General features: G+C 39.0%; 1 protein-coding gene across 1 annotated transcript in view; it reads left to right on the top strand.

Moving 5' to 3' along the window:
* Positions 1 to 10,124, top strand: part of SH3BGRL2 (SH3 domain binding glutamate rich protein like 2) — a 60,266-nt gene extending 50,142 nt beyond the window's left edge. The window contains exons 3-4 of the mRNA XM_021693598.1: positions 1,959 to 2,039; positions 9,503 to 10,124. Of these exons, the coding sequence (XP_021549273.1) occupies positions 1,959 to 2,039; positions 9,503 to 9,514 (93 nt within the window). The 3' untranslated portion in view covers positions 9,515 to 10,124. The remainder of the gene's footprint in view (positions 1 to 1,958; positions 2,040 to 9,502) is intronic.
* Positions 10,125 to 12,973: the final 2,849 nt, after the last annotated feature.

Below are 12,973 nucleotides of genomic sequence, written 5' to 3'. Positions count from 1 at the left end.
TCTTTCTTTCTTTCTTTCTTTCTTTCTTTCTTTCTTTCTTTCTTTCTAAGATTTTATCCATTTATTTAGAGAGTGTGCACGTGAGCAGGGGAGAGGGGCAGAGGGCAAGAGAGAGAATCTCTAGCAGACTCCCCTCTGAGCACGGAGTACAATGTGGGGCTCGATCCCAGGACCCTGAGATCATTACCTGAGCCGAAATCAAGAGAGTTGGACACTTAACCGACTGAGCCACCCAGATGCCCCTAACTTAGCTATTTTCTTAAGGGAAACTAGCTCATTCTGCTCCTTGCTCAGAACCTATACATGATTTCCTTTTGTACTTAAGATAAAATTCAAAATCTCTTTCTTGGTTTGATACAGTCTGGCATATGCTTGTCCCTGTCAGACTTGCCAGCTTCCCTCTTCACCAGTGCTGTTTTCTGTCCTGAATACCCCTGTCCCAACCCTTTGCTTGGTCAACTCTTCTCCCCCTTCAGATTTCAGCTTAAAATGCCATTTTTGAAGTACATTTTTTGCTGAGCCTCCCTTTTCAGATGGATTGCTCCTTCTCGTCAGGTCAAGAAGGCTCTCTTTGGCGGTGCACTGTATTAGGCCCACTCCTGAATTGCAGAGGGAGCTACCACCTGAAGATCTATGGAAGGAGCAGGGAGTGGAAGGCCTGAGGCTGAGATGATTGTGAATTAAAATCAAGCTACCTTCAAAACCACGTGAGACTCAACTTGCTAAAGCATTTGAACAAGAGAGTCTCTATACAGAGTGAAATAACTCGAAGATTTTTTTCATCATTGAGGCATCCTTTGCAAGAAGCAAATCTCCATTCTCTAAGTCATGGACTCTCATTTAGATTCCTAGACAGGTTTCAAAAATATTTGTGATGCCATTGGCTCAGCTCAGCAGTGGATTCACTGGGGCTCAGTGACTGATATACAGGGTGCCCCATACCTGGTTTCTTCTTGGCCAAGAAGCATCACAGAGTCCAAAAAGCATTGATTTCTATGTCAATGAGAATTGGCCCCAAATCTCAGCTCTTTCACGGATTGCCTGTTAAGCTTGGGCAAAATATTTCTTTGCTCCGAGCCAGTCTCCAACCTGGTGGTCTGTGGTGGGGATTAAATGAAGTACTGATTATAAGGCGCCTGGCACAGAGCAAATTGCTACAAATGATTCTGATCATTGTCTGCTTACATTTATCCTTCGGATTTATCCTTTGGATAAAGTGATCAAAGGGACTTCTACCAGTTTTTAAGTCTGCTTTACCTCAACTTAGAAACCATAGAGTTATATCTAGGCAAACATTTGAAAAGAAACAATTGATGAACACATTGACCAGAATTCCTTGTTGGTCTCTCTTGTGAAAGTAGGAAGAAAAAAATGATTCTGTGTCTGAGGCAAAGATAAATGTTACAGAGGATATAGTTTCCTCTAGGTTTTATTTGATCTTTTTATTCTCTCTGAAGACGTAGTCTGAAAGAATGTGGAAAACTTCAAAAGCAGAATAGAAGCACTTGTACTGACACATGGAGATCTTTATGGCTTTCTGTTTACCCAGTGATTTTTTTTTAAAGCCCTAGATAACAAAATACCAAGAATGGAATTGGGAGTCAGCCTTTCATATTGAAGCACTAGAAGTAAAATCTTTGATCAGAGTGATTTCACACAAATAAATGTTAGTTTGGCACAAGAGGGAAAGGGAACATGTTCCAATTTCACTGGTCTTGTCAGTGTTTTACATTTTAGTCCTATCACAGGCCTTGCATTAAAAACACGGTACACACATCGTCATACTCAGAGAAATTTTTATGCTCAAGCAGAGCAAATCCAGTAGATTTATGTAGCCCTTCCCTGGCCTGCATGGAGCAATGGTACATTTTCTCGTTTCCATAAAGAATTTTTCAAAAGCACCAAATACTGATAATTTTTGCTTTTTTTTTTTTCTTTTCTCTTCCTCTTTTTTCTAGGATTATGACAGTTTTTTTGAAGCAAAGGAAAGCAACACAGTCTATTCATTCTTAGGCCTGAAACCACGGTTGGCATCAAAGGTAGGTAAATCTTTTCTTTTTTTAAAATTCATCTCTCTTTTTTTTTTTATTTTATTTATTTTATTTTATTTTTTTATTCTTATGTTAATCCCCATACATTACATCATTAGTTTTAGATGAAGTGTTCCATGATTCATTGTTTGTGCATAACACCCAGTGCTCCATGCAGAATGTGCCTTCCTCAATACCCACCACCAGGCTAACCCATCCTCCCACCCCCCTCCCCTCTAGAACCCTGTTTGTTTTTCAGAGTCCATCGTCTCTCATGGTTCGTCTACCCCTCCGATTTCCCCCGCTTCATTCTTCCCCTCCCGCTACCTTCTTCTTCTTCTTTTTTTTTCTTAACATATATTGCATTATTTGTTTCAGAGGTACAGATCTGAGATTCAACAGTCTTGCGCAATTCTCAGCGCTTACCAGAGCACATACCCTCCCCAGTGTCTATCACCCAGTCACCCCATCCCTCCCACCCCACCCCCCACTCCAGCAACCCTCAGTTTGTTTCCTGAGATTAAGAATTCCTCATATCAGTGAGATCACATGATACATGTCTTTCTCTGTTTGACTTATTTCACTCAACATAATACCCTCCAGTTCCATCCACATTGTTGCAAATGGCAAGATCTCATTCCTTTTGATGGCTGCATAATATTCCATCGTATATATATACCACATTTTCTTTATCCATTCATCTGTCGATGGACATCTTGGCTCTTTCCACAGTTTAGCTATTGTGGACATTGCTGCTATAAACATCGGGGTGCACGTACCCCTTCAGATCCCTACATTTGTATCTTTGGGGTAAATACCCAGTAGTGCAATTGCTGGGTTGTAGGGTAGCTCTATTTTCAACTTTTTGACGAACCTCCATACTGTTTTCCAGAGTGGCTGCACCAGCTTGCATTCCCACCAACAGTGTAGGAGGGTTCCCCTTTCTCCGCATCCCCGCCAACATCTGTCGTTTCCTGACTTGTTAATTTTAGCCATTCTGACTGGTTGAGGTGGTATCTCATTGAGGTTTTGATTTGGATTTCCCTGATGCCGAGCGATATTGAGCACTTTTTCATGTGTCTGTTGGCCATTTGGATGTCTTCTTTGGAAAAATGTCTGTTCATGTCTTCTGCCCATTTCTTGATTGGATTCTTTGTTCTTTGGGTGTTGAGTTTGATGAGTTCTTTATAGATTTTGGATACTAGCCCTTTATCTGATAATGTCATTTGCAAATATTTTCTCCCATTCTGTCAGTTGTCTTTTGGTTTTGTTGACTGTTTCCTTTGCTTTGCAAAAGCTTTTTATCTTGTTGAAGTCCCAATAGTTCATTTTTGCCCTTGCTTCCCTTGCCTTTGGTGATGTTTCTAGGAAGAAGTTGCTGCGGCTGAGGTCAAAGAGGTTGCTGCCTGTGTTCTCCTTTAGGATTTTGATGGACTCCTGTCTCACATTGAGGTCTTTCAACCAAATGGAGTCTATTTTTGTGTGTGGTGTAAGGAAATGGTCCAGTTTCATTCTTCTGCATGTGGCTGTCCAATTTTCCCAACACCATTTGTTGAAGAGACTGTCTTTGTTCCGTTGGACATTCTTTCCTGCTTTGTCAAAGATGAGTTGACCATAGAGTTGAGGGTCCATTTCTGGGCTCTCTATTCTGTTCCATTGATCTATGTGTCTGTTTTTGTGCCAGTACCATGCTGTCTTGATGATGACAGCTTTGTAATAGAGCTGGAAGTCCGGAATTGTGATGCTGCCGGTTTTGCTTTTCTTTTTCAACATTCCTCTGGCTATGCGCGGTCTTTTCTGGTTCCATACAAATTTTAGGATTATTTGTTCCATTTCTTTGAAAAAAGTGGATGGTATTTTGATGGGGATTGCATTGAATGTGTAGATTGCTCTAGGTAGCATTGACATCTTCACAATATTTGTTCTTCCAATCCATGAGCATGGAACGTTTTTCCATTTCTTTGTGTCTTCCTCAATTTCTTTCATGAGTATTTTATAGTTTTCTGAGAACAGATCCTTTATCTCTTTGGTTAGATTTATTCCTAGGTATCTTATGGTTTTGGGTGCAATTGTAAATGGGATCGACTCCTTAATTTCTCTTTCTTCTGTCTTGTTGTTGGTGTATAGGAATGCCACTGATTTCTGTGCATTGATTTTATATCCTGCCACTTTACTGAATTCCTGTATGAGTTCTAGCAGTTTTGGGGTGGAGTCTTTTGGGTTTTCCACATAAAGTATCATATCATCTGCAAAGAGTGAGAGTTTGACTTCTTCTTTGCCAATTTGGATGCCTTTTATTTCTTTTTGTTGTCTGATTGCTGTGGCTAGGACTTCCAATACTATGTTGAATAGCAGTGGTGATAGTGGACATCCCTGCCGCGTTCCTGACCTTAGGGGGAAAGCTCTCAGTTTTTCCCCATTGAGAATGATATTCACTGTAGGTTTTTCATAGATGGCTTTTATGATATTGAGGTATGTACCCTCTATGCCTATACTCTGAAGAGTTTTGATCAAGAAAGGATGCTGTATTTTGTCAAAAGCTTTTTCTGCATCTATTGAGAGGATCATATGATTCTTGTTCTTTCTTTTGTTAATGTATTGTATCACATTGATTGATTTGCGGATGTTGAACCAACCTTGCAGCCCAGGGATAAATCCCACTTGGTCGTGGTGAATACTCCTTTTAATGTACTGTTGGATCCTACTGGCTAGTATTTTGGTGAGAATTTTTGCATCCATGTTCATCAGGGATATTGGTCTGTAATTCTCCTTTTTGATGGGGTCTTTGTCTGGTTTGGGGATCAAGGTAATGGTGGCCTCATAAAATGAGTTTGGAAGTTTTCCTTCCATTTCTATTTTTTGGAACAGTTTCAGAAGAATAGGTATTAATTCTTCTTGAAATGTTTGGTAGAATTCCCCTGGGAAGCCATCTGGCCCTGGGCTTTTGTTTTTTGGGAGATTTTTGATGACTGCTTCAATTTCCTTAGTGGTTATAGGTCTGTTCAGGTTTTTTATTTCTTCCTGGTTCAGTTTTGGTAGTTGATACATCTCTAGGAATGCATCCGTTTCTTCCAGGTTATCTAATTTGCTGGCATAGAGTTGCTCATAATATGTTCTTATAATTGTTTGTATTTCTTTGGTGTTGGTTGTGATCTCTCCTCTTTCATTCATGATTTTGTTGATTTGGGTCATTTCTCTTTTCTTTTGGATAAATCTGGCCAGGGGTTTATCAATCTTGTTAATTCTTTCAAAGAACCGGCTCCTAGTTTCGTTGATCTGTTCTACTGTTCTTTTAGTTTCTATTTCATTGATTTCTGCTCTGATCTTTATGATTTCTCTTCTCCTGCTGGGTTTAGGCTTTATTTGCTGTTCTTTCTCCAGCTCCTTTAGGTGTAAGGTTAGGTTGTGTACTTGAGACCTTTCTTGTTTCTTGAGAAAGGCTTGTATTGCTATATACTTTCCTCTTAGGGCTGCCTTGGCTGCATCCCAAAGATTTTGAACAGTTGTGTTTTCATTTTCATTGGTTTCCATGTATTTTTTTAATTCTTCTTTAATTTCCTGGTTGACCCATTCATTCTTCAGTAGGATGCTCTTTAGCCTCCATGTATTTGAGTTCTTTCCGACTTTCCTCTTGTGATTGAGTTCTAGTTTCAAAGCATTGTGGTCTGAAAATAGGCAGGGAATGATCCCAATCTTTTGGTACCAGTTGAGACCTGATTTGTGACCTAGGATGTGATCTATTCTGGAGAATGTTCCATGGGCACTAGAGAAGAATGTGTATTCCGTTGCTTTGGGGTGGAATGTTCTGAATATGTCTGTGAAGTCCATTTGGTCCAGTGTGTCATTTAAAGTCTTTATTTCCTTGTTGATCTTTTGCTTAGACGATCTGTCCATCTCAGTGAGGGGGGTGTTAAAGTCCCCCACTATTATTGTATTGTTGTCGATGTGTTTCTTTGCTTTTGTTATTAATTGCCTTATATAATTGGCTGCTCCCATGTTAGGGGCATAGATATTTACAATTGTTAGATCTTCTTGTTGGATAGATCCTTTAAGTAGGATATAATGTCCTTCCTCATCTCTTATTACAGTCTTTGGTTTAAAATCTAATTTGTTATAAGGATTGCCACCCCAGCTTTCTTTTGGTGTCCATTAGCATGGTAAATGGTTTTCCACCCCCTCACTTTCAATCTGGGGGTGTCTTTGGGTCTAAAACAAGTCTCTTGCAGACAGCATATCGATGGGTCTTGTTTTTTAATCCAGTCTGATAGCCTGTGTCTTTTGATTGGGGCATTGAGCCCATTTACATTCAGGGTAACTATTGAAAGATAGGAATTTAGTGCCATTGTATTGCCTGTAAGGTGACTGTTACCGTATATTGTCTGTGTTCCTTTCTGGTCTATGTTGCTTTTAGGCTCTCTCTTTGCTTAGAGGACCCCTTTCAAGATAAAATTCATCTTTCTTGAATTGTCTCGAGGGGTTGAGATTGAAGATGTTAGAGGAATGCATGTGTAAGTCTCCTAAATTTTTAAATTTCACTCGCTCAAATGCATAGTCAGACTGCCTGGTGTAAAAATGCATGAAGAAGCCCAAGGTATTTTCCTCTAATTTTCAATTGTTGTATATTAGAGTTTATTTTTATCTATCATTTATTTTATTTAAAATCTATACCCCCCTTCTCCAAGAAAAATTTAAGGTAGTAAGTGCTTTCTGTTTTAAAGTGCAAGTTTACATTACTTTACATTTTTTGAAATAGCAGAATCAAAGCCATATCTTTAAGGTTTTTTGCACATTTAACTCCTTTACATTGGAAGGGAGATGGTCTGTAATAATAAATGGTCAACCTTAAAAAAAAACACTATAATTCCTGAACTAAATCAAAATGTTTTTTGAAGCTACTTTATTATGTCATATGTCTTTGATGGAACATAAAAGGCTCAAGCTTTTCTAATATTTAGACCAGAAGTTATATATATTATTACAAGTTTGTGAAGCGTATAGATTCACTTTCAAAATAAAAAACAGAATTTCTTTATTAAATAAGGTAATATTTTGATTATTTCCCCCTTTAAAAATATTATTTTCTTCTGATTATGAAAGTAGCCTTATTTAGGAAAGGTTCATTTAGGAAAATACCAAAGTATAGAATAGAAAATAAAAATCACCTATTATTCCACCACCCAGAGATAAGCATATTAACTTTTTTGGGTGTATTTTCTTGTAATCTTTATGTACAAGGCAGTTGAGGTTTTGGCCATATTTCAAATTGAGACTGAATTCTAAAGTATCTATTTTTAACACTGAATTGAAATGAAAGTACATTACTGGGTACTTTGATGTCTGTCAGCAATAGGTCTTTTGAGGCTACTCAGGATCTGTACCGTTTCTGGAACACCTATGGGAGGAAAGCAGAGACTATCAATAATATAAATTATACACCAGCACCCGCAGTTCATAGCCGATGTGAAATCTTGCTTTGTTTTTACATTACTAAGTCCACAGATGGTTGTGGGTGGTTTCTATGCATATGTTTTAAACAGTGGCAAAACCCACACATATAATATTTAAAGGTTCTTACAACTATTTTTATAAAGATGGAACATTGGAATACTTGTTAGGAAAATTGTAGTATTTTTATAACATATTTCATCCAAAGATATTAAACAATCCAGATTTATCTTCAAAGACCTGGAAAAAACATGGGTAGGAGTAATCTAAAGTATGCATAAATCTAGTGGACATCATTATCTATGCAAAAACCTTAAAAAAAAAAATACTGTGCACTTGCCGTCTTTGTTCTCATTTTCCCCTGAAGATGTAGATTCCTTAGAGATTCTGAAGGCTGACTTTTTTACTCTTTAAAAATATTTATTCTCTCATAAATTTCCCAGGAAGCCTATAATCCATAAAATATGCATTTTCACATGACTTGTGGTCACAGTATTAAAGTTGGTCTTCTGATGCCATTGACAACTACTTGATTTCAGTAGACCATTCCAAGGGCATTAAAGGCTCTGGGCAACCCCACCCATTCAGCACACCATATTCCAGCCCCTGAGTCAATCGTATGAGCAGGAGCACATGGAACCAGAGTGGAAGTCCATGGTGCAGTGTTTGTGCAACCCTCTCTCATGAGTCATTCAGGGCCTTAAGGGTTAATAGCAACTAACACTGCATAGGAGAGAGGTGAAAATATGTTTAAGAGCAATTCAGCTTCCCCTCCCCACCCCCCAATTATCTATTTATTTTTTTACCTTGGTAGTAATACATACTCAATCCACAGTCCACACTCAAAGGCCTAGACAGAGTATTCACGGGTATAATATACTAAAAGGTGGAAGCCCCCTTTTCTCCTTTCCTTTCCCTCACTCTCTGCAGTATACGTACATAAACAATAGGGCTAGAAAGCCTGCCAATGAACATATAAGACAACATTAGCATCTGTAATTGCTCATACACAGTGAGGAGAGAGTAGAGAGATGGTAGGAGAAGAATGTTCACAAGCCCAACAGGCCCAGGTATAAGGTAGACTCTGGGCAGTTCTCAAAAATGGACAGGGCAGAAGAAGGTAAGAGATCACAAAATGGTGGCCTATAGGCCACATTGGCTCTGGGTGTGTCTCTCCTACACAGAACTTTGAAAAGAATTTAAATGTGTTGCTAATATTTAAAATACAGATTTCTCACTTTTCTCAAGAAATTGAAAGTATGGAAATCCTGGGGGAGCCCACTTCCTCCTTTGGCTGGTTGGAGCCAGTAGAAGCCAACCCATCATGGTACATACCTAAGAGAAAAGGAGGCCTTTTCACCAATAATTTTCAGGTAGAAAATCATCAAGTTTGTTGTTTAATTAGACTCAAAGCAGGGCCTGGAGTAGAAGTTTCTGCTTTGGGATCCCTACCATTCAGGGGTGATATTCAAAGTAATGTAACAGCTAGTAAATCCTGGGCACTGACCAGCCAGAGCTAGCTTGAGCATGTCTTGGAAGTCCCACCCTCCCCCACCCCCCGCCATGGCAGGTGTCCGTTTAGTGGCTGAAACATGGAGCTCTCCTGGGAGGAGGGCCAGAGGTGGCCCTGGGGGGATTGGGCAGCAGCTTATTTACTAAGAGTTTTGGCCATACTGGTGCTGTTCTTCAGCTCTGGTGGCCCTCCGCAGGCCCCAAGTGAAGTACCCACACACATCCCACTCACCTGGGTACAGGGGGAGTAGTGCCTCTGAGAGGAGTCTCAACAGCCTTTGGAAACATGTGGCTTCCTTTCCACTTTGACATTTGGCAGGTTGGGTGGCTGTGATTGAAATCTGTGCTGCTCCTGAAACCTAGGATTTGCTGTCATCAATCACATGGGGGTGATTTATTGTGATTTCCAACATCTCCATTCCTGACATTTAAAATATCATCACCAGGCTGAATTTTCTTGTCAACCCAATCCAACAACTGACCTTTTTTTTTTTTTTCTTTTTTTAAATTAATAGGCAGAACCTTAGAGAAGACAAGTGGAAGATAACGGAGATGTATTTTGGAGCGCCCCCTGGTACTCAGCACACACCTGCTTACCTAATACGTCACTGTGACTAAAGCCACGTGCATCATCAGTAACTTTGCTTGCCATGGAAAAGGTGTTTTTGGAAGACATGGGTATAATGGGATTGCATGATTGCTTTAAACCAAATCAGGACTGTGGTGGTTTTTTTCTTATTTTCAGAATTGCCTGCAGTTGCCTCATTCACCTGGAGGTACTCTAACCTGTTATAGCTGTGCTTCCTTAATGACTGAAAGATAAATGGGTAGCACCATTGGAGAGAAAATGCTGAATCTGCCCTAGGTTGTAGCTGATGGCAGTATTGCTCAGACCTGCCTCTCTTTAAGTGGCCTGGATTGTATCCTTGAAATTAGTTTGCCAGACTATTAGAATCTTTTGATCAGACAGAAAAAAAGCAATGCTGGTTGACAAAGGGCTGAAGATTTTTGCTGCAAAAGTCGCAGCCATCACTATTCCAGTGCTTTGTAATAGCACCTATAGAAAAAGATGTTCTAGCCTCCTTTGGTAATGGACACTCTTATTTCCATAAATCCTCCAAACTCCTCCAGATGTTTCCAAAAATCACTGTCACAACAATGTGTGATCAGGACCAAGTTACAGGGATAAAAATAGTTGGTATTTTGGAAAATAAAGGGTTCTGCATCTCTTGCAAGGGAAAAGTTTCATTTAAATGTAAAAGACAGCGTAAAAGGTATATTTTAGGAGGTGTACTAATTAGACAGTAAATTTAGAGGGAAATGATCTGACTCCTATCTGAAGGGATTTTCAGCTCTAGCAACTTATTTATGCACAAGTAACATATTTTTAAATGCAGCTTCCCTAACAGCTGCTTATTCTATTTTGTGAATGGATTATATATATTTTTTTTTTTTGAGAAAGGAAGATCTTGGTTAGATATATTTTATGAGCCCTTGATGAGGCATATGAAAAGATACTAATATTGGGGTACAATTTTCATTTTTTTCCTCGGTTGCTTTTCACCAGACCTCTAATGGCTTGCTCTTATTTCTGGCCAATGTACAGTCCCAGCTTTTTCAGAATACTGCAGATACATGTTCCCATTCTATACATGGATACCAGTGAGCTTTCAGAGCAGTGTATATGAGATAGGGCTGTCAGAGAATAGCTCCGAATTGTACTTGGCATGCAGAATCTCTACTCCCTTTGGAGCGGATGCTGAACATGTTGACTTCCTTCAGACAGAGGCTGCTTTTCTCCATCCTTGTCCCTTCTTATGGTCTTTAGAGTTTTTAGTTGCCATACATAAACAGTCTTGAATAGGATAAATTCTTAGAGGTTTGCCTAAAATATTCTGCTTTTCTCAGCATCCTGATGCTGGACCTGTCATTCAGATGCTAAGCAGGATGTAAGAAATTGAAAGGACATAAGAATGAAAGTCCTGTCCCCTGTGTTCCCTCACCCTCAACTAAGTAAATGCGGACCACTCTGAAGGACTTGTTGAATGTGGACACTGAAATCCCAGCCTGAGATTTGCAGCCCAGGACTACAACCAGAAGATCATGCCACAGATTTCAACTTGACTGGAACCAATACATGATCCACAATTTTCTCTCCAAGGAAAGCTGTTGTGAAATCATGGGTATTACTGCTTAGTTGGCATTAAATAAGATCCAGGTCAAATTCCATTTGAGAAATCCCAGGGACTATCCAGGAATCTTTTATTTTGAACTGGATATCGTGTTTGAGTAAATGTGTCTTCTGATAAGACTTAGAATTTCATTTGCAGATACAACAATTTTAAAAATTTAATGCTACAGTGATCTAACTTACATTTAATCTACTCTTGCCAATGAGCACCAAGAACCAACTTGGTAAGATTGAGGCCTTGCAAGTTAAATTCTGGGGTTGGGGGATCAACATGATAACTTGCTAGACAAAGATAGCTATTCAGATTTGTTCATCTTAAAGCTTTTGCATTACTGTGGTTATTGTAGGACCAGAATGGTTTCCTAAACAGACTAGATGGATGATATTGCTAAATTGCTACCAGTCACACATCGTCTTCCCCTCACCTCATCATCATCATCATTATTATTATTATTATTTTAAAATCAGCATAGAAATAGGAGAGACCAGCCCTGGCTGATACTATACTTGTTATGAGTGAGGTAGAAGCACACTGTGTGGCATTTGCTGCAATACCCAGGCTCTGCAGAGTACTGACGTATTGCCCTCTGGGACCACATTGTGTTCAGAGAATACTGTCTCTTTCCTTGTACTGTTTTACCCGCTAAATTCCAAACATGTAATGATTTCCTGTTCCTTTCTTTAACTAGCTGCCTTTAGATTTGAATATTCACAGTCTTAAAAACCTAGGAAAGAACTAGGTGGGAGTTACAGACGTAGATGTAATATCAAAGGCATTTCAAGACAGAATTTTTATTTCCTGTGTTAGGCTTATTGGGACAAAGAAAATGTGCTGCTAAAAATAAAATTATGCCAGTTTAAAATTAGATAAAATACAGAGTGCCATCCTGCTAGGTATATGCAGACCAAAAGAAAATTTAGTTGGGGAAATACTTATTTTTCCAAATTCTGGTGTTCTATTAAAATCAAAGAGGAGAAAAGGAAGATTTTTTTCTCTCTCAGACTCTAATATATTTTAGATTTGTTTCTGTTTTATAGATTCCTCCAGACACCTAGCTGTTTTTGTATTACATGACTTTAAAAATGAACTAAATTTATTTTTGTCTTCTGTTATTGAAAGGTACCAAAGCCTCTTTCTATTGTTTGTTTTTTTTTTTTAAATTTGGTTTTGCTGTGTAGGGTTTTGCTTTTTCTAGAAATACTTTCCATTTAACAGCATTTCTTAAGTGTCAGGGCCCACTTTGATGTACATAATTGTTTTTAGATTTCAGTGTGTATGCGTTTGTTTCTAAAGGCATTGGTGCAATCTCAGATTTTATATTCAGCATTAAAGAGAAATAAATTCCAGAAAACACATATTCTGAAAATGGAGTGTTTGTTCCCTACCATTTCTTATATCTTTTCTAATTTTAGTTCTGTGTTTGGTTGAAACCTTCCTGTTTAGTTGGGATGTTATACTTCTACTCCCACTCATGAATCTCATACCTGAATGCTGCAGATTAGTTGTAAAAATGCGGACGGATCATTTGCCCATTTGAGGAGACAAACATGTATGTGCTCCTGTGTACATGTGTGTTGGGAGGTGATCACAGAATGCTCTCAGGCAGTGACCAGGGCCAAGGAAGCATTAAATCTCTTGTTCCCTTGGTTGGTTCCAATAGATGATTGTGGTTTCCTGAGTACACTGAAGCCACAGACTGGTGGATTTGTTCCCTTAATTGGGTGCAAAAACCCAAGTACAGTGTAGCTGCCACCCTTAGATAGCAGGGCCCCCCTTGAGGCAGCCCTCTCTGAA

The sequence above is a fragment of the Neomonachus schauinslandi genome, chromosome 8 (assembly GCF_002201575.2).
Source record: "Neomonachus schauinslandi chromosome 8, ASM220157v2, whole genome shotgun sequence".
NCBI classification, from domain to species: domain Eukaryota; kingdom Metazoa; phylum Chordata; class Mammalia; order Carnivora; family Phocidae; genus Neomonachus; species Neomonachus schauinslandi.
This window is presented reverse-complemented; position numbering and strand designations above follow the sequence as displayed.